This window comes from Pseudopodoces humilis, chromosome 1 (assembly GCF_049639895.1).
Source record: "Pseudopodoces humilis isolate 2021_Gansu_Grassland_sample_001 chromosome 1, ASM4963989v1, whole genome shotgun sequence".
In the NCBI taxonomy this organism is placed as follows: Eukaryota; Metazoa; Chordata; class Aves; order Passeriformes; family Paridae; genus Pseudopodoces; species Pseudopodoces humilis.
Genome location: NC_142200.1, coordinates 151,610,424 through 151,632,216, shown reverse-complemented (window position 1 = coordinate 151,632,216; position 21,793 = coordinate 151,610,424). Strand labels below are relative to the sequence as shown.

At 49.9% G+C, this 21,793-nt stretch overlaps 1 protein-coding gene across 4 annotated transcripts in view; it reads right to left on the bottom strand.

Annotated features, from left to right (window-relative positions):
- Window positions 1-21,793, bottom strand: part of SCAP (SREBF chaperone) — a 52,100-nt gene that overhangs the window by 12,329 nt on the left and 17,978 nt on the right. For all 4 annotated transcript variants that reach the window (XM_014260666.2, XM_014260665.2, XM_014260667.2 and 1 more), the window contains 8 exons: window positions 21,391-21,548; window positions 7,862-8,082; window positions 4,709-4,814; window positions 3,847-4,019; window positions 2,879-3,005; window positions 1,599-1,711; window positions 843-937; window positions 205-303 (listed from right to left, as the gene is read on the bottom strand). In XM_014260666.2, the coding sequence (XP_014116141.2) occupies window positions 205-303; window positions 843-937; window positions 1,599-1,711; window positions 2,879-3,005; window positions 3,847-4,019; window positions 4,709-4,814; window positions 7,862-8,082; window positions 21,391-21,548 (1,092 nt within the window). The remainder of the gene's footprint in view (window positions 1-204; window positions 304-842; window positions 938-1,598; window positions 1,712-2,878; window positions 3,006-3,846; window positions 4,020-4,708; window positions 4,815-7,861; window positions 8,083-21,390; window positions 21,549-21,793) is intronic.

Below are 21,793 nucleotides of genomic sequence, written 5' to 3'. Positions count from 1 at the left end.
GCTGCCCAGGACAGGGATTTAACAGCCAGGTGGATGTGGCACCTGGGGACAGGGGTCAGCAGTGAACACAGTGCTGGGGATGGTTGGACTCCATCATCTCCAGGGCCTTTTCCAGCCTCTGTGAGCTGATGATTTCTCTCTTTAGGGAGTGAGATGCTGGGGCTGTGCTCCCTCCCCCGGGCCAGGCCCGCGCTCCGTGCCCACCTCCATGCGGCGGATGTCGATGGACAGCACCGTGGTGAAGAACAACATCTGCAGGAAGAAGTCTGACACCAGCCCCACCACGGCGAAGAGGCAGAACTCCTGCAGGTGGGACACAGGGATCAGCTCCTGTTTCACCTCACAGCCAGGGACACAGCAGTGACAACCTGACAAACCCCGTCATCAGCCTCCTCTGCTGGCTGAGAGGCCAGGGCTGGATGAGCCCACGTGAGAATCCAAGAATATTTATTCTAATGCACATTCTTTGTTCCTTTTGGCCACAATCCATCAGAACCCTGGGACTCTGCTCCCAGGAACGAGGGACAGGATGAGAGCAAAAGGCCTCAGGTTGTGCCAGGGGAGATTTCGATTAGAAATTAGGGAAAATGTCTTCCCCAAAAGGGGCTGTTAGGTATTGGACCTGCCCAGGGCAGGGGTGGAGTCCCCATGCCTGGAGGGATTTAACAGCTGTATGGCTGTGGCACCTGGGGCCATGTGTTAGTGGTGGCCTTGGCAGTGCTGGGGAACAGTTGGACTTGATGGTCTCCAAGGCTTTTCCAGCCCAGCCAGTTCCCTGTCTCTGTGAGGCTCCCTGCAGTGCCTCGGGCTCTGTCCTGCCAGCCCAGAGCAGCCCCGCTCACCTGGATGGCCGGGACCAGGGTGAAGTACCCGATGAGGATGATCCCCAGCTCTGTTGCCATGTTCTTCATGATGGACCAGCTCTCGTTGCTCAGGCCTGGGGAAGGGCAAGGACACCTCAGGGGAGCCTCTTCACTGTGCCAGATGTCAACACAGCAAAAGGAGCTGCATTTCTCCTCTTTAAAACCAGGAACCTACAGGCAACAGGCCAAAAAGGCCCTTCCAGGCTGAAATTCCCGAGTGCAAAGGCCCACTGAAGTTCTGAGTCCTGTTTTCCATCTAGGATCCAAACCACTAGCATTTTTAAAATTAAAATCAGCATCCCTCTGGAACCTCTTCTCCCTGATGTTTAGAAACAGCTTTGCAGATTGCAAATCCCGTTTATCCCTGGTGTGAGTACACTCAAATCCTTCCACAGGCACAGAGCATTTTTAGAATGGAAAAGATCATTTTGTCACACATTCAGGGGGATTTTGTAGGACTCGTGTTCTGCCCTTCTGATATCCATGACCTGAGGACAGTGCTCAGTATCCACACCTCCCCAGTAATATTTTTTATATTTATTTAGCTTGTTTCAGCCAACAATCCCAAAAAGCAGTGCCCACAACAACAGCATTATATTCTTGGAATCCAAAACAGAAGGCTGTACAGCCCTACCTTGTTTCCTCCTTCCCAGAGCTGAATGAGCCCGTTCCCCCTCTCCCAGCCCCTGGCTCTCCCCACTTTGCCCTCTGCAGTCTCCCAGAGCAGGATCCTACCCTGGGCGATGCGCAGCTTCACCTCCAGGTCCACGGGCGTGGACACAACGGACTTGGTGAGGACCAGCACGTTCTCCAGGCCGATCACCACCACCAGGTATGGGAATATCTCTCTGCAGGAAACAGAGGCAGAAGTGAGGAGCTGATCCATGGGGGAAAAGAAGGGAAAGAGGAAAGTCTGGAGCAAACACACCCCTGGGAGTCGGTGTGGAGACACCACCCTGTGTCCCAGTCCCTTCCCTCAGTGTCACACTGCACAAGGAAAAGGTTTGTGTTTCCTCTGCCTTGGGCAGGAATCACCATTTTTACAAAGCTGCAGAATTCCTGGGCAAGGCCCATTGTGGAGCACCACTGAATGAATCTTGGTGCTTCCCAGGGTGGGGACAGAGCCCTCTGCTCTCAGCACCGGGTACAACAACAGAGACAGGCCTGGAACAGCCTGTGAGGGACTGGGGATGGGGAATCACTCACCAGGGAGGGGCAGGGAGTGTGTCCCACCTCCTTCAAGGATCATCCCACTCCACCCCCTGCCATGGGCAGGGACACCTTCCACTATCCCAAGCCCTGTCCAGCCTGGCCTTGGACACTTCAGGGACCCAGGGGCAGCCACAGCTGCTCTGGGAATTCCACTCCAGTCCCTCACCACCCTCACAGCAAAGGATTTCTTCTGTCTATCTCACCTAAATTTCCCCTCTTTCAGTTTGAACCACTGCTCCTTGTCCTACCACTGTAGCTCCTGATGAAGAATCCCTCTCCAGCTTCCCTGTAGGCTCCCTCAGACACTGGAAGGGGGGAAGGTCAGTGAATGTCCACAGTGAGTGAAAAACCACCAACACAGATAAGCCTCTCGTGGGCAGCTTCTTGTTCATGCCCAAGACTCCAAAGTTCAACAAGAACAACTCGGGCCTGCCTTTAATGAAAGCATTTCCAGCTCATAACCTGTGTGAGTCCTCCAGGCAGCAGCAGCACAGGACAGAGATGGGAGCTGAGCTCCTCGGGGATGGGAATCTCTCAACAGAGAGAATGGAGGAGGAGGCTGTGGGAGAGCCTGCTCAGCTCCAGGAATAACACACTATCCCAGCAATTCCTCTGCTTCAGGCATACACAGCCAACTGCTCAGCAGCCAGGAATCTCCAGGAGGCCTGGCCAGCAGAGGAACACATGTCCTGCATCCCTGGAGAGCACCTGATGGTGATCCTGGCCAGCAGCGTGTCCAGCAGCACAGGAGCCGGTCCCCAGCCCCCCGAGCTCCCCAGGGGCTCCCCGTGCCCCACACGTACCCGCCGTTGAGCGTGGGGGTGAGGCCGAACAGGGTGCACAGCCCCACGGACATGAGCAGGGAGCTGAGCACCGTCACCACCGCCGCCAGCGCCAGGCCCCACTTGGACTTCACCATGTCGATCTTGCCTGGAAAACAGCGCCCAGCCCACGTCAGCAGGGACAGCAAACACAGCTGACACCAGAGCGATGGGACCCTCGTCCTGACCGGCCCCAGCAGGTCAGCAAACATCCCCCAGGCCAGGAGAGCAGGTACCACGGTGCTCGTGTCTGCAGGGCAGCTCCCAGAGCCTCCCAGCACAAGGTGGGACAGGGACAATGCTGAATCACAGCTCACACCAATCCCAGCACGAGGTGGGACAGGGACAATGCTGAATCACAGCTTCCAGCAGTCCCAGCACGAGGTGGGACAGGGACAATGCTGGCTCACACCAATCCCAGCACGAGGTGGGACAGGGACAATGCTGGCTCACAGCTCCCAGCAGTCCCAGCACTGCACCAAGGTGGGAAAAACCAAACTGAAATGTGGCCAGAGAGGTTTAAACCCACCAGCTCAGAACATGATCTGTCTGATAATGGATGAAACAAACTGGGAACAAAGGTATTCCTGTGGCATCTAAGGGTGTTTAAGACAGAAAACACCTTGGAAGGTATCAAAGAATCATGGAATAGTTTGTGTTGGAAGGGACTTCAAAGATCATCACATTCCACCCCCTGCCATGGAAAGGGACACCTCCCACCATCCCTTGGACACTTCCAGGGATGGGGAAACGCCTCCAGCTGGGGAGGTGGATCACAAGGACTGAAACACGCTGGCTAAGAGGGGCAAATCGGCAGGAATCAGGTAAACAGGTACGAATTCTCTCGGTGACAGTTCAGGGTAGAATTCCAGCACCCCCTCTCCTGCTGGAACAGGTGGGAAGCGTGGAGCCTGCACCCCTGAGCCCACAGGCAGTGCCCCCAAACCCACGTGTGGAGAAGTAGATGTAGGCGAAGAGGATGATGTAGGTGGTGACGAGCGGGATGAGCTCGGCGATGCCGATCTCCTCCTTGAAGTGCACGTGGACCACGTTCTCCTCCCGCAGGCTGCAGTTGGGGCTGGGGTGCAGCAGCTTCAGGCGGGAGCGGAGGCTGCTCAGGAACCTGGGGAAGAGCAGCACGTCACCGAGCTGTCCCAAAGAGCAGCAGCAGGAACCTCCAGGGACCACGGTTCTCTCCAGGCCTTGCTCCCAAACCTGCTCCTTGCTGGCCCCAACCACCCAGACCTTGATTTCTACAAAGGTTTGCTGGGCAGAACAGCCAAAGCTTTATTTAAAGTCTGGGCCTGTGGAACAGAACGTGCCACGGCCTCAGTCACTCCCAGGATTTTCCCAGAATTACAGGATTCTATGTAAAAATGGCTGATGGAAGGTGCCACACAACAGCCCTCAAGGCTCATCTGGAAGAGCAAGTTTCAACTCCTGTGCTGCCAATTCCATCCCAGACATCCCTTGGGGAATTCTGTGCAGCTCAGAGTCCTCAGATCCACACCAGTCTGGCCAACACTGCCCAGGTGTTTTCTCCAGCTGAACCAGTGTTTACTGGAAAGCAAACCAGTGCGTGTAGAAGGAACCGGGTCAAACCAGAGCCACCTGGGTGCCACGGGAACTCCCCTGGCAGCTCTGGGTGCTGCACACGCTGCTGTGAACAGGAGCTGGGAACTCAGACTGTTTTATTTCCATAAAACACAGCAGCTTTCCTCCCACAGAAGCACCTTCAGAGAGGTGAGGTACCCTAAAGCACAAGCAAAGCCAAGATCAGAGAGGAGAAAGCAGCGCCCAGGGCAGCCTCACCTGGAGTCGTAGCGCTGTAGCCCCAGGGTGACGGTGTAGGACACCACGCGCCGCCGGTTGTACAGGTTGACACCGCTGTACCTGCCAGGCAGCCCGAACAGCAGGTCTGGAGAGACAGACACATCAGGGCACAGCACACACACACACAGACACAGAGACACAGACACACACAGTGCACACACAGACACACACACAGGGTGTGTCACACACACACAGAGGGTGTGTCACACACACACACACAACAGGGGAACAGCACACACACACACAGACACAGAGACACAGAGACACACAGTGCACACACAGACACACAGACACACACACACAGGGTGTGTCACACACACACAGAGGGTGTGTCACACACACACACACACACACAGGGTGTGTCACACACACACACACAACAGGGGAACAGCACACACACACACACAGACACAGAGACACAGAGACACACAGTGCACACACAGACACACAGACACACACACAGGGTGTGTCACACACACACACACACACACACACACAGGGTGTGTCACACACACACACACACACACACACAGGGTGTGTCACACACACACACACACAGAGGGTGTGTCACACACACACACACACACACACACACACAGAGGGTGTGTCACACACACACACACACAGAGGGTGTGTCACACACACACACACACACACACACAGGGTGTGTCACACACACACACACACACACAGAGGGTGTGTCACACACACACACACACACACACACAGAGGGTGTGTCACACACACACACACACACACAGGGTGTGTCACACACACACACACACACAGACAGGGTGTGTCACACACACACACACACACACACACACACACACACACACAGGGTGTGTCACACACACACACACACACACACACACACACACACACACACACAGGGTGTGTCACACACACACACACACACAGGGTGTGTCACACACACACACACACACACAGGGTGTGTCACACACACACACACACACACAGGGTGTGTCACACACACACACACAGGGTGTGTCACACACACACACACACACAGGGTGTGTCACACACACACACACACACACACAGGGTGTGTCACACACACACACACACACACACAGGGTGTGTCACACACACACACACACACACAGGGTGTGTCACACACACACACACACACACACACACACACACACAGGGTGTGTCACACACACACACACACACACAGGGTGTGTCACACACACACACACACACACAGGGTGTGTCACACACACACACACACACACACAGGGTGTGTCACACACACACACACACAGGGTGTGTCACACACACACACACACACAGGGTGTGTCACACACACACACACACACACACAGGGTGTGTCACACACACACACACACACACACACACAGGGTGTGTCACACACACACACACACACACACAGGGTGTGTCACACACACACACACACACACACAGGGTGTGTCACACACACACACACACACACACAGGGTGTGTCACACACACACACACACACAGGGTGTGTCACACACACACACACACACACACAGGGTGTGTCACACACACACACACACACACACAGGGTGTGTCACACACACACACACACACACACAGGGTGTGTCACACACACACACACACACAGGGTGTGTCACACACACACACACACACAGGGTGTGTCACACACACACACACACACACACAGGGTGTGTCACACACACACACACACACACAGGGTGTGTCACACACACACACACACACACACAGGGTGTGTCACACACACACACACACACACACAGGGTGTGTCACACACACACACACACACACAGGGTGTGTCACACACACACACACACACACAGGGTGTGTCACACACACACACACACACACACACACACACACACACACACACACACACAGGGTGTGTCACACACACACACACACACACAGGGTGTGTCACACACACACACACACACACAGGGTGTGTCACACACACACACACACACACACACACACACACAGAGGGTGTGTCACACACACACACACACACAGACAGACACAGACACAGACACACACACACAGAGGGTGTGTCACACACAGACACAGACACAGACACACACACACGCAGGGTGTGTCACACACACACACAGACACACACACACACAGTGCACACACACACACACAGGGTGTGTCACACACACACACACAGTGCATGCACACACACACACACAGAGGGTGTGTCACACACACACACACACACACAACAGGGGAACAGCACACACACACACACACACACAGGGTGTGTCACACACACACACAGACACACACACACACACACACACACACACACACACAGAGGGTGTGTCACACACACACACACAGGGTGTGTCACACACACACACACACCCCCCAGGGGTACAGCCCCAGGGGAACAGCTGCTCTTTTCCTGTAGGATATCCCACAGAGACCCCGTGCATGGGCTCACTCCTGGCTCCGGGGGTCCAGCCACAGCCAGCTCACGCTTCCCGTGCTCAAAAATAACCTTTAGAGCAAACTTCCTTGGGGGTTACACACCCTGTGCAGACCTGTAGTACAGCACATTGTACTCTTCCACAACTGTCAAGTTCCTTTAAAAGCAAAGGCTTCAGCCTGTGTTTAAACCAGCATTCCCTCTGCCATTAGGGAAGCACTAACGATCCCACACGTGGTCACAGGGGTTTCTTTATAATTAAGAGATGAAAATGCTTTCGTGATATTCATTGTCAGCTCGGGCTGTGTGCAGGGAATCAGAGCACACAGGGGAGAGGGATGAATGCTGATTTATCTGTGACAATGAGCAGCCTTTGTGTGTGACAGAGGGAAAAGCCAGGCTGGAGCACGTGTAGAGTGACAGGAACAAAACTCTGCTATTTTTACCTGCAGAAAGAAGCCTGGCTGAGTGATCTGTTCACTTCTCACAAATACACATCAGGCTCCAATACACATATAAAATGAGAGACAACAAAGACTGGGCAGCTTCGGCTGCTGTGAATGACAAAATACCGCCCCAGTCGGCACTATCAGCAATCCAGGTGTTGGATTAGTGAGGATGGAATAACAATGAAGCTGTAGGCAGCTCTCAGCTTCCCTGGCTCTCCAGCCCCTCACCTTTGAGCGTGGCTGACGTCTGCAAGGTCTTTGGTTCATGCTGGTGGATGGTTTTGATGATATCTGGGTCGGCATTGAAGCGCTCGCGGTCGTTCTGCCAGAAGTTGCCCGGGGACAGCAGCAGGCAGCCGTGCTCCGGGAGCAGATCCCTCAGCTTCCTGAGGCCGGGCAGCAGGTCTGTCACCTGCAGACAAACCTCCTCCAGGCTCCTCACCCCCGAGCTGGAAGGCAAACACAGGGCTGTGGGATGGAACCCAGGCGAAGGCAAAGCTCGTGGAGGAGCGTCCCTCCTGCATCAGGCGTGCTGCTCGTGCTCCTCACAGCTGGGAACAGGAACTGGCTCTCCCTGGAACTGTGAGCAGGCTCCAGAACCCCACCATCATTCCTGACCCCTCAGCTCTCACTCCTCACCCATCTCTGGCACCACACTTCCACCTGACAGAGAAACCCTCTGCAGTTCTTCCACACCTCAAACCTCTCTCCACACAGGCATGGATGTTTTACAGGAATCCAGGTCAGCCTTCCTGACGTGGATCCTTTGGGGTGCACTCCAGAATGCAGCCAGCACTCACTGCCTGCACCTGGGGTGGTGTTTTCCCAATTCCTCTGAACTGTGTATGAACTGTGCTTGGCACAATCCTTTACAAACACCAATTCAGGGCTTTACACAGGTCCTGCTGGGGTTACACAGGTCCTGATGGGGTTACACAGGTCCTGATGGGGTTACACAGGTCCTGATGGGGTTACACAGGTCCTGCTGGGGTTACACAGATCCTGCTGGGGTTACACAGGTCCTGATGGGTTTACACAGGTCCTGATGGGTTTACACAGGTCCTGATGGGTTTACACAGATCCTGATGGGATTTACACAGGTCCTGCTGGGGTTACACAGGTCCTGATGGGTTTACACAGGTCCTGATGGGTTTACACAGATCCTGATGGGTTTACACAGGTCCTGATGGGTTTACACAGATCCTGATGGGGTTACACAGGTCCTGATGGGTTTACACAGGTCCTGCTGGGATTTACACAGATCCTGATGGGTTTACACAGGTCCTGATGGGTTTACACAGGTCCTGATGGGTTTACACAGGTCCTGATGGGTTTACACAGGTCCTGCTGGGATTTACACAGATCCTGATGGGGTTACACAGGTCCTGATGGGGTTACACAGGTCCTGATGGGGTTACACAGATCCTGATGGGGTTACACAGGTCCTGATGGGGTTACACAGGTCCTGATGGGATTTACACAGGTCCTGCTGGGGAGGGTCAGTGGTGGTGGTGGTGTTGTGTGTCCCAGCTGTTGGGACAGACAAGTGAGGGGACATCTCACCCCAGCTGAGCTGCTGTGCTGCTTGGCACCTGCTCAGGTAGTCTGACAGGACAGGTGGCTCACAGGGAGTTAATGTTACTGCTGGGGAGTTCCTCTGGCTGCTCTGGCATCTCCCAGCTGCCCAAAAACAGCTCCCTGCTGAAGTCAGCTCTGGAGAACAGCTGCACTCTGACTGACACACACCTCATCAAGCTCTCCCAACACAGAAACCTGCACATTTCCCTGGACAGCCTTCACAATTTTTAATTGACACTGGAGCTCAGACCTCTTTAATTACTCCCAAGGATGCTAAAAAGCTACACTTAGGTTTTAAAAATAGAGAAGTTCATTTAACTGGCTTTAATGGAAAGGGTTTTCTGTTACACTGCTGAAGTCTGTTTATGGTTACCTGGGGAAAAGTGAATGACTTCACACACATTTGTGATGGCAGATCATGAAGAAAACATTTTAGGATGTGACATTCTTAAAGGGAAACTCTGGCACTTACCAACCAGGGATGTTTGGGCCTTTGGACCCAACAAAAACCCCAGAGTAATCTTTCTGGGAAGGGTAGGAAATCAAGTCTCCCAAAAGTGGCTCCAGTTTTACCTGTTTCTAACTAGCATTAAACAGCACCCTGTGCCTCCTGCAGCCAAAGAAGGGAGAAATGAACTAATTAAAGATTCAGAACAAAGAGGCATTATATTGAGGATGCAATCACAATTCCCCTGTTTGACAGGTGGTAAAAGAAGACAGGAGCTGGCATTTAGCAATTGATTATCAAAGGCTTAATGCTGACACAGAACCACTCCCTGCAGCAGGCCCAAATATTGCAAACCTCTCTGCTGCTCTGCAGGCAGCTGCACACAGAGGGGTGGCAGCTTGGCACAGGAGAGATGGATTTTATGGTCCCAATTCAGGAAGAAGACAAACCCAGAGCTGCATTCACTTGGGAAGGAACACAGTCCACCCTCAGCTGCCTGCCTCAGGGATTTCTGCACTCACCCACAAAGCTGCAGCTGAACCCCAGCAAATAAAACCTCAGGAAGGAGTAGATTTATCCTTACAGCGATGATGGCTTGGAGGAAAGTGCAGGAAAAACAACAGCACAGGATACAGAAAACAGATCAAATGGGGAGGGGATAGAAGTGCCCTCAGCTAAGAGCCCAGGCCCCTCTGAAGAGCTGGAATTCCTGGGAACCTGGGGCTAGCAGGCCAAGCTGTAATTCCAGATGAAACCATTACAAAATCAGATGCTTTATCTACCCCCACTACTGAAAAGGAACCTCAGAAAAGCTATTTTGAGATACTGGAGAAATCATACTCCTGGGTTTTCCATAATAGCAAGACCCTTGTAGACATTAACGAGGAAAATCCAAAACTGGGCATGGCTTGACAGCCACAAAAGGCTTTGCAAACGCTGACAGAAGAGTTAAAAACATCAGTCTCTCATCCCAGTGATCCTGTAACAGCTGAATGGGATTTTGCTGAGCGTGGGACTTACTGTAATGTGTTCCAGAAAGGGCCACACAGACCCAAACAATCATTAGGGTTCAATCCACAGCATTTAAAGATACTGAAAAGAGAAAAGGGATTATTATCCCTGACCTGAACAAGCAGAAGAAATTCCACAGCAGCAACCTGTGAAGATGTCAGGGTGTTCCAGTCTGTTGCTAAGAAGGGCAGTGATGCAGAGGCAGCTGCCCAGGGGCACTGCACAAACCAGGGGTGTCTCAGGGCTCACAGATCCAAGGGATGGCACTGAAACCCCACAAAACCAGAGGGCTGGGACTCCAGACAGGTTAGCTTGACACCAGCCATAAACCTGGTGGTATCCTGGGTGCTCCTGTGTTCACTGCAGACTCTGAGGCTGGGGATGTCTGGCTCCCTGAGGCCTCAGCCAAACGCATGGATGGGAAACGGAGGCACTCTGAGCATGGAAACAGGAGTGGAAGCAGCAGAGGAGGGAATTAGAAGTGCACAAGTGGGAGAGTTAAAGGCTGTACTGCTGGCAGGAAAGGAGAAAACAATCTGTGTGGATTTTTACACGCTCTGGGCTGGTGCCACAGTGGTTGTGTCAGTGGGAAGCGCTGGGTTGGCAAGCAAAGGGAAAGGAGGCTCGGCAGAAGGAAGATGGGAAGATGGACAAAGCCACACAGGATGGGTCAGAGCTCATGTAAATGACCAAATTCACAGCCTTGGTGGATCAGAGGGCAGAAATCAGCAAGATAAACATTGATCAGTGGGAAGCTCCACAACGCTGGTATGGACTGGGTGAGTGAAATGGAAATGAGGGCACACTGGCCACAAAGCTGTTTCCTGGAGCACAGAGCAGGGGCTGGCACTGAGCACGGCATTCTCAGAGTGTCCCCAGTGCCAGCTGACACTCGAACAAAATCATGCAGACCTGGCACTGCCTTTACAGATGAGAAGGAACAAAACACTCTGGGCCCCTTGGCAAAGGGATTCTCTCGTGCCTCTGAAGGCATGCCGTGGTTACAGGTACACCCTAACGGGGTGACACCGCTCTCTGGGATGTCACTCACAGCCCAAAGAGGGCACCAGGTGCCAAAGCTGCTGTCTGTGGACTCTGGGACCGTGTTCCAGCCTCCCCAGAATGATGGCATCACACTTCTCCAGGGGACGGGGCAACACTGGCAAAAGACTGCAAAACAAAGTATTCACTGGGTGTTTCACACACCTCATCCCCAAGTATTCACTGGGTGTTTCCTACACCTCATCCCCAAGTATTCACTGGGTGTTTCACACTCCTCATCCCCAAGTATTCACTGGGTGTTTCCTACTCCTCATCCCCAAGTATTCACTGGGTGTTTCACACACCTCATCCCCAAGTATTCACTGGGTGTTTCCTACACCTCCTCATCCCCAAGTATTCACTGGGTGTTTCACACACCTCATCCCCAAGTATTCACTGGGTGTTTCACACACCTCATCCCCAAGTATTCACTGGGTGTTTCCTACACCTCATCCCCAAGTATTCACTGGGTGTTTCCTACACCTCATCCCCAAGTATTCACTGGGTGTTTCCTACACCTCATCCCCAAGTATTCACTGGGTGTTTCACACACCTCCTCATCCCCAAGTATTCACTGGGTGTTTCACACACCTCCTCATCCCCAAGTATTCACTGGGTGTTTCCTACACCTCATCCCCAAGTATTCACTGGGTGTTTCACACACCTCATCCCCAAGTATTCACTGGGTGTTTCACACACCTCCTCATCCCCAAGTATTCACTGGGTGTTTCACACACCTCATCCCCAAGTATTCACTGGGTGTTTCACACACCTCATCCCCAAGTATTCACTGGGTGTTTCACACACCTCATCCCCAAGTATTCACTGGGTGTTTCACACACCTCATCCCCAAGTATTCACTGGGTGTTTCACACACCTCATCCCCAAGTATTCACTGGGTGTTTCCTACACCTCCTCATCCCCAAGTATTCACTGGGTGTTTCCTACACCTCCTCATCCCCAAGTATTCACTGGGTGTTTCCTACACCTCCTCATCCCCAAGTATTCACTGGGTGTTTCACACACCTCATCCCCAAGTATTCACTGGGTGTTTCACACACCTCATCCCCAAGTATTCACTGGGTGTTTCACACACCTCATCCCCAAGTATTCACTGGGTGTTTCACACACCTCCTCATCCCCAAGTATTCACTGGGTGTTTCACACTCCTCATCCCCAAGTATTCACTGGGTGTTTCCTACTCCTCATCCCCAAGTATTCACTGGGTGTTTCACACACCTCATCCCCAAGTATTCACTGGGTGTTTCACACACCTCATCCCCAAGTATTCACTGGGTGTTTCACACACCTCATCCCCAAGTATTCACTGGGTGTTTCACACACCTCCTCATCCCCAAGTATTCACTGGGTGTTTCCTACACCTCATCCCCAAGTATTCACTGGGTGTTTCCTACACCTCATCCCCAAGTATTCACTGGGTGTTTCCTACACCTCATCCCCAAGTATTCACTGGGTGTTTCACACACCTCATCCCCAAGTATTCACTGGGTGTTTCCTACACCTCATCCCCAAGTATTCACTGGGTGTTTCCTACACCTCATCCCCAAGTATTCACTGGGTGTTTCCTACACCTCCTCATCCCCAAGTATTCACTGGGTGTTTCCTACACCTCATCCCCAAGTATTCACTGGGTGTTTCACACACCTCCTCATCCCCAAGTATTCACTGGGTGTTTCACACACCTCATCCCCAAGCCAATGGGACTGTGGAGTGTGCCAGTGGTTTGTTAGTGCAGTGCCTTAGGCCATGGGAATCTGCCTGGGATCAAAGGTTACTCTCTGTGCTGTGTCAGACACAATGAATAACTGATATCAGACATAATAAATATAATAAATAAATAGCATATATATGTCACCCTGAAAACTAAAGCCTTCTGATAATGATTTCATAGTCTTAGTTACTTTCCCATGAAAGCTCTGTAAGTTGTTTATCACATTCCTTCTAAGAAACATCTTCTGATGGATGTTTCACATGACCAGTGTGACTGGGAAGGTGGGAACTTAATTATCCAACCCCTGCTCATTGTGGAGAATCTATAAACACTGGAGTCAGAAAATAAAGTTCCTGCTTTCCTGTTCTAACACTGCAAAGTGTTTGTGTGAATCATTTTGTGTCCTTTAGTGACATATATATATATAAAATTTATTTTATGTATGTGCTTGTGTATATATATGTGTGTGTGTACATATGTGTATATATATACATCTTTATATACATATATACACACATATATACACATATACACACACATATATATAAAATTTATGTATGTGCTTGTGTATATATATGTGTGTGTACATATGTGTATATATATACACATCTATATATACATACATATAAACACACATATATACATATATATACACACACACATATATATAAAATTTATTTTATATATGTGTTTCTATATATGTGTGTGCACATATGTGTATATATATACATCTATATATACATATATACACACATATATATAAAATTTATTTTATGTATGTGCTTGTGTATATATATATGTGTGTGTGTGTACATATGTGTGTATATATACATCTATATATACATATACACACACACATATATATATAAAATTTATTTAATATACATGTTTGTATATATATATGTGTGTGTACATATATGTATATATACACACATCTATATATACATACATATACACACACATATATACATATATATACACACACATATATATAAAATTTATTTTATATATGTGTTTCTATATATATGTGTGTGTACATGTGTATATATATACATCTATATATACATATATAAACACACATATATACATAAAATTTATTTTATATATGTGCATATATATGTGTGTGTGTACATATGTGTATATATACATCTATATATACATATATACACACACATATATATACATATACATACATATACACACATATATATAAATTTATTTTATATATGTGTTTGTATATATATGTGTGTGTACATATATGTATATATACACATCTATATATACATATACACACACATATATATACATATATATACACATATATATAAAATTTATTTTATATGTGTTTGTGTATATGTGTGTGTGTACATGTGTATATATATACATCTATATATACATATACACACACACATATATACATATATATACACAGACACATATAATATACACACACATATATACAAAATTTATTTTATATATGTGTTTGTATATATATGTGTGTGTACATATGTGTATATATACATCTATATATACATATATACACACATATATATACACATATACATACATATACACACACATATATAAAATTTATTTTATATATGTGTTTGTATATATATGTGTGTGTACATATGTATATATATACATATATACACAAACATATACATATGTATATATATATACACATATATACATACACACACACACACACATATATATATAGCTAATATTTAATAATAATTTGGAGCTGTTCTGGAGCAAGGAGCAGTCCTGTGTCCTGTTTCAGGAGCTTTGCTGAGCCCTGTGTCTCTTCACAGAGCCCCGAGGCTCTGAGGAGTGAGGCTGTGGTGGATCCCAGGGACACAGGGACACTCTGCTCTGTTCTGGGGTTCAGGGACACAGGGACACTCTGCTCTGTTCTGGGGTTCAGGGACACAGGGACACTCTGCTCTGTTCTGGGGTTCAGGGACACAGGGACACTCTGCTGTGCTCAGGGGTCAGGGACACAGGGACACTCTGCTGTGCTCAGGGGTTCAGGGACACTCTGCTGTGCTCAGGGGTTCAGGGACACAGGGACACTCTGCTCTGTTCTGGGGTTCAGGGACACTCTGCTGTGCTCAGGGGTTCAGGGACACAGGGACACTCTGCTGTGCTCAGGGGTTCAGGGACACTCTGCTGTGCTCAGGGGTTCAGGGACACAGGGACACTCTGCTGTGCTCAGGGGTTCAGGGACACTCTGCTGTGCTCAGGGGTTCAGGGACACTCTGCTGTGCTCAGGGGTTCAGGGACACAGGGACACTCTGCTGTGCTCAGGGGTTCAGGGACACTCTGCTGTGCTCAGGGGTCAGGGACACAGGGACACTGCTGTGCTCAGGGGTTCAGGGACACAGGGACACTCTGCTGTGCTCAGGGGTTCAGGGACACTCTGCTGTGCTCAGGGGTTCAGGGACACTCTGCTGTGCTCAGGGGTTCAGGGACACTCTGCTGTGCTCAGGGGTTCAGGGACACTCTGCTGTGCTCAGGGGTCAGGGACACAGGGACACTCTGCTGTGCTCAGGGGTTCAGGGACACTCTGCTGTGCTCAGGGGTTCAGGGACACTCTGCTGTGCTCAGGGGTTCAGGGACACTCTGCTGTGCTCAGGGGTTCAGGGACACAGGGACACTCTGCTGTGCTCAGGGGTTCAGGGACACAGGGACACTCTGCTCTGTTCTGGGGTTCAGGGACACTCTGCTGTGCTCAGGGGTCAGGGACACAGGGACACTCTGCTGTGCTCAGGGGTTCAGGGACACAGGGACACTGCTGTGCTCAGGGGTTCAGGGACACAGGGACACTGCTGTGCTCAGGGGTTCAGGGACACAGGGACACTCTGCTGTGCTCAGGGGTTCAGGGACACAGGGACACTCTGCTCCGTTCTGGGGTTCAGGGACACAGGGACACTCTGCTGTGCTCAGGGGTCAGGGACACAGGGACACTGCTGTGCTCAGGGGTCAGGGACACAGGGACACTCTGCTGTGCTCAGGGGTTCAGGGACACAGGGACACTGCTGTGCTCAGGGTTCAGGGACACAGGGACACTCTGCTCCGTTCTGGGGTTCAGGGACACAGGGACACTGCTGTGCTCAGGGGTTCAGGGACACAGGGACACTCTGCTGTGCTCAGGGGTCAGGGACACAGGGACACTCTGCTGTGCTCAGGGTTCAGGGACACAGGGACACTCTGCTGTGCTCAGGGGTTCAGGGACACAGGGACACTGCTGTGCTCAGGGTTCAGGGACACAGGGACACTCTGCTCCGTTCTGGGGTTCAGGGACACTCTGCTGTGCTCAGGGGTCAGGGACACAGGGACACTCTGCTGTGCTCAGGGGTCAGGGACACAGGGACACTCTGCTCCGTTGTGGCCGTGCTCACAGCCGTGTTCTGCTGCAGCCAGCGCGGGGCTCCCGGTGCCGCTGCCCGGCCGAGGCTGCGGTACCCGGGACGGGCAGGGCACCCCCAAAGCGCAGCCAGACACAGCCCCGAGCTGCTGGGCAGCACGGGAAGGGCTGCAGGAGTCACTGCCAGCACTCCTGCATTCCCACAGGGAGCAGCTCTGCATGCACAGGAACTGCTGATGCCTGGGCAGCACAGAACTGATGAGCTGCCGTGCAAAGCTCAGCTCTGAAGTGACACGGTGTGCTCACAACAATGTCCAGCTCCACAGCACCGCCCCTGACTGTGCCATCCCAACACCTCACAATGACAGTCAAAGATTATAAAATCACAGAAAATTCAGGGACTGACAAAGAAAGGCTTGGCAAGCCCTGGGAAAAGTGTTAAAAGTAGGCCCTGGGAAATGTTAGGCCTTGTGCTTGCTAAAGATCACGTGAAACTGCACCTGTGTAATCAGTATATGATAAATTATATAACTGTTAGATGTGATTAGATATAATTACTGTTTAAAGAATCATGACAAACTACGTTAGGGGTTTGAGGGGGATCATGAGAAATCCATGCTCGGGTAAAATCAATGTATACAACAGAAAAATCTAAGTTTAATAATTAATGTGTAAGTTATATAATGATAGAGTATAAAAACGCATTCAGCTCAAAACCAAGTGGGGTCAGATTTGGGTCTGTGCACCCCTGACACCCAGAGCTCTTTAATAAAGCACTTTTATACAATCATTCTGTGGTTATGTGTTCCTGAACACTAACAACAACAGCGAGTGCAAAGCAAGGAAAGGGAGCAGTGCTGGTTTTCCTGGGGCCCCTAACACAGCACACACTGAACCAGTTCTGCCTGAGCCTTGGAAGAGAAATTCCCACCTGAAGCTGCTGCAAGCTGTGTCACTGATAACAGCAGCAACAGAACTGGATTTGTTCTCAGTTTCCCACTCATCTTATGAAAATATCTGGATGATGGGAATTCCACACCAAACAGATTTTCCAGTGGCCTCCCTCTGGCTGGAGTGATGCTCCTTCTGAAGGAAAGACAGCCCAAATCTACACAGTGGTAAAATCTTGATCAGATTGTTAAGGTATAGAGCATCTGAGTTTCCAATTGTTTGGATTAATATTTGCTTATGGTTTGTTTTGCAGTGTATGTGAGTTATTGCTTTAGAATGCTCGTGCCTTCACTCTGGCTGTCACAGGAGGTGGAAAGGATTTCCCCCTGAATGTAACTTGAATTTTCATCTGATTATAGGATCATTTCTGTGCACCTCCTCCTATCTCCTCGGGGTAAGGTATAAAATTCCCCACTGCAGTAGGTGGGAACAATTTGAGTTTCACTCCACCTTTGATTCCCCCGAGGCTGTAACCAGACTGTTCCATAGTGCAGACACATCTGGGCAGGTTACTGCAGAGCCATCCAACACCTGATATGATGAACAAGGATGTGTGAAATGCTGGACTTCACTGAGGAACACAGCACCAAGAACCCTGCATGGAAATGGAGTCGCTGACCCATCGCTGAACTCCTCCCTCACTGCTAGTGAAAAATTAACTCCAGGAACTTTTCTTTGATCCTCATTTGCACCCCATCTTTCCTGTGATTTTTGAGACTCAAGGGATGGGGAACATCCTGATCTACACAGACTGGTAACAATACAAGTAAAATTACTTGTCTGGGTTGTCCTCAGTTACCATGAACACTCTGGATTTAATGCTATACCTTGTCACTGGAACTTTTTTTACCAGTAATCATTATATATCTATATTTATCCAGGCCCTGAGCAGGGCCACTGCTTTGCTTTGTGGTTACTGCAGGGGCTGGCTGAAGGAACCTGAACGTTCTCCTCATTCCATGGGAAGTCCCATTTGACTCCCAAGCAATGCTGATTCTTTTGGCAGCTTTAACACAGGTACCTTGACATGTGCTGGGAGTTCCTGAGTGTTATATTGTGGATTGATTGTGCTTCACAGCTCCCATCTGTTCTGTCCTGGCTGGTTAATAAATAATTCATTTTATAAACACACCTCATTTGCCATCACCAGAACATGTGGGCCAGAGGGAGTCTTTAAATTTAAACTGTTGTCAAAGTGTGAGGCTGAGCCTGCCCAAAGCTCCCACTCCTGTGACAAGGAGAGACATTTCCCCCATGGGATCCAGGAACAGGATCTGCCCAGGAAAGGTGAATTGAGCAAATCCATGTGAAGAACAGACACCAGCCCTGCCTGGCTCTGGCCCTGCACACAGGAAGGGGCTTCCAGGTGGCAAATGAACTGAAGCCTTTGTAAAATCCCTCTCCAGAAGAGATTTCTCCTCTAACTACAAAGAACGAGCACAGAAACTCCAAAATGATGGTTTGTCTTTGTGAACACTCCCTCCACAACGTGCACCCTGTGGTGCATGGCAGAACACCTGGACAAGACTCAGCTTTCAAAAGAAAGCAATGGAAAATACACTCCCAAGAAATGGTGTTTATAGGGACAAAAGCTTTGGGAATGCAAACTTAAAGGAACTGATGCCTCTGGAAACGGCTCCAGGCAGAGCAGATGACCGTGGTTTGTATTTTATCAGCTCCTGAACGTGGCAGAGATAAGAGTTCATGCTGCAGATAAGCCCATGGACTCGAGGCCACGCTCCCAGCTCGTGTCCCTGAGGGATGGTGTGGGTGCAGAGTGACACCAAAACCCAGAGCTGGGGCAAAGAACAGATTCCAGGTCACTCCTGACTTTTACAGAGATGAGTGCTTGGATCTGCAGCCAATGGAAACACCCACAGTGTGTTTCCTGCCCAGGCACACTGAACAACCTTCAGCTCCCTCCTGGAATATAAAAGATATAGAACAGAACAGAACAGAATAGAACAGAATAGAGAACAGAATAGAGAACAGAATAGAGAACAGAATAGAACAGAGCAGAATAGAACAGAACAGAGAACAGAATAGAATAGAATAGAACAGAACAGAATAGAATAGAATAGAATAGAATAGAATAGAATAGAATAGAACAGAACAGAATAGAATAGAACAGAATAGAATAGAATAGAATAGAAATATAGAATAGAAATATAGAATAGAAAATTGAATACAAAACAAGCCAGTTTGCATCTAAAAAATATTTTTCCATTCAACTTTGTTACTGGCAACAAGCAACAAGAACTTCATCATGATTGTTGAAGTAATTGCAGAATTTATCCCAAATTAGTTGTTTCCTGAAATATCCAAAAGCATGCCCAAAATGGTAACCTTGCCCCCAGGTTAAGGTCTCAATGTTGAAGCAATTTTCTCCTGGTGGTATGAAGAACAATAATAAAAGTAATAATTTTGTTTCTGTGTTGCACCACTGCTCATCAAGGGCAATGCCAAGGGGAGATAATGAGAATACAATGAGAAGACAAGGGAGATAATGAGAACACAACACAGGCCTGGGAGCACGTTGTTTCTGACTAATTGGCAACAGATAATTATCCCACAGGATAAGGGAGGAGAGGGACTGAGCACACGGACAGAAGGTCAGTGCCAAGGCTGGGGGAGCTGGCAGGGAGAGGAAAAAGCTGAGGAAATCTGTAATGAAGAGCAAAAATGGCATTTCTAAAACATGATCCCCAAGAGCAGCGGCTGGGGGTAAAGGATGGGTCCCCAAAAGGACAAATCAGCAGTGAGGAGCAGGGTGGACACTCAAAAATGATAAATTTAATGTCCTTTCTGTTCACAGCACAAAGATCAAGACCCCACTTGGTGGTAAAAAGGGTTTCTGCTTTGAGGTGGGAGTTTGTCAGCTGGAAAGGACAGAGGGACATGGGGACATTAATAATCACATTATAATATGATTAATTATTAATAATCACATTAATAATCACCTCTTAATGTGCAAAACTGATGTGAGTGGCCATGAGAAATGGACTTGTGATCTCAGAGGCGTTTCAGGAAAAGTCTTTCCATGTTAAACACCTCACAAGTGAGACTCCTCTGACAATCTGTGCGTGGTTCTGCTCTCCCACTTTCAGGAATCACTGGCAACAGTGCCAGGAGGAGGACCAGGATGGCACATGGAATGCTGAGCCTCCTCCCCCTGAGCCCCGAGTCTGGCTTTTAACAAACAAGGGGGTGGGAGCTCCCCCTGCAGATACCTGGAAGCTGAGGAAAGCTGTTTTGTATAAAGGCTACAACAGGATAAAACCAAACAGGCACAAACTAGTCCTAGAAACAGGCAAAGAAAGTCAGGAGAAGGTTCCTAAGCAGGGAATTCCAGCAGAGGCCCAGGAACTCCCTATGGAGCTGGTGTGGTGCTGCAGGGATTCTGAGACACTGCACCTTTATTACCTTGCAGGTCCCTCCTGGACTCAGCCCAGAACACTCCTGAGGATTTTCAGTGCCTTACTTGGAGCACAGGGGAGTTGTCCAGCACAAACTGCTCCATATGCAGGATGGATCCCACCTCCCTCAGCTGATCTCTCACTTGGTTTAGGACATCAGCAGCTCAAGGCTCCTGCCCAGCCCTGGGGCAGCTCCCTGTGCCTTACCTGTCCCTCAGGGCGTGGTTCCTGATCTCCTCCACCAGCTGGAAGACTCGGGACAGCGGTGACCTGAACACATCCACAGCCAGGAAGTTCTTCTGCCACGGGGACACGGTGGCTTTCACCAAGATCTGCTGGATGTAGGCCACGGGAGCACCGACGTACTGCAGGGAAAGCACGGCAGCGTCAGGCTCCGGCCTCCAGGGAGCCCCCAGCAGCATCAGAGCAGGAGCAGCTCTGCCACACTGTGTCTTCCCTTCCCAAATCAGAGGTGGAACGTCAAGAACCAAAGGAGTCTGATTCTGTTTCCCTTGTAGGAACCTTAAAGCTCACCCAGTGGCACCCCTGCCATGGCAGGGACACCGTCCCCTATCCCAGGCTGCTCCAAACCCTGTCCAGCCTGGCTGTG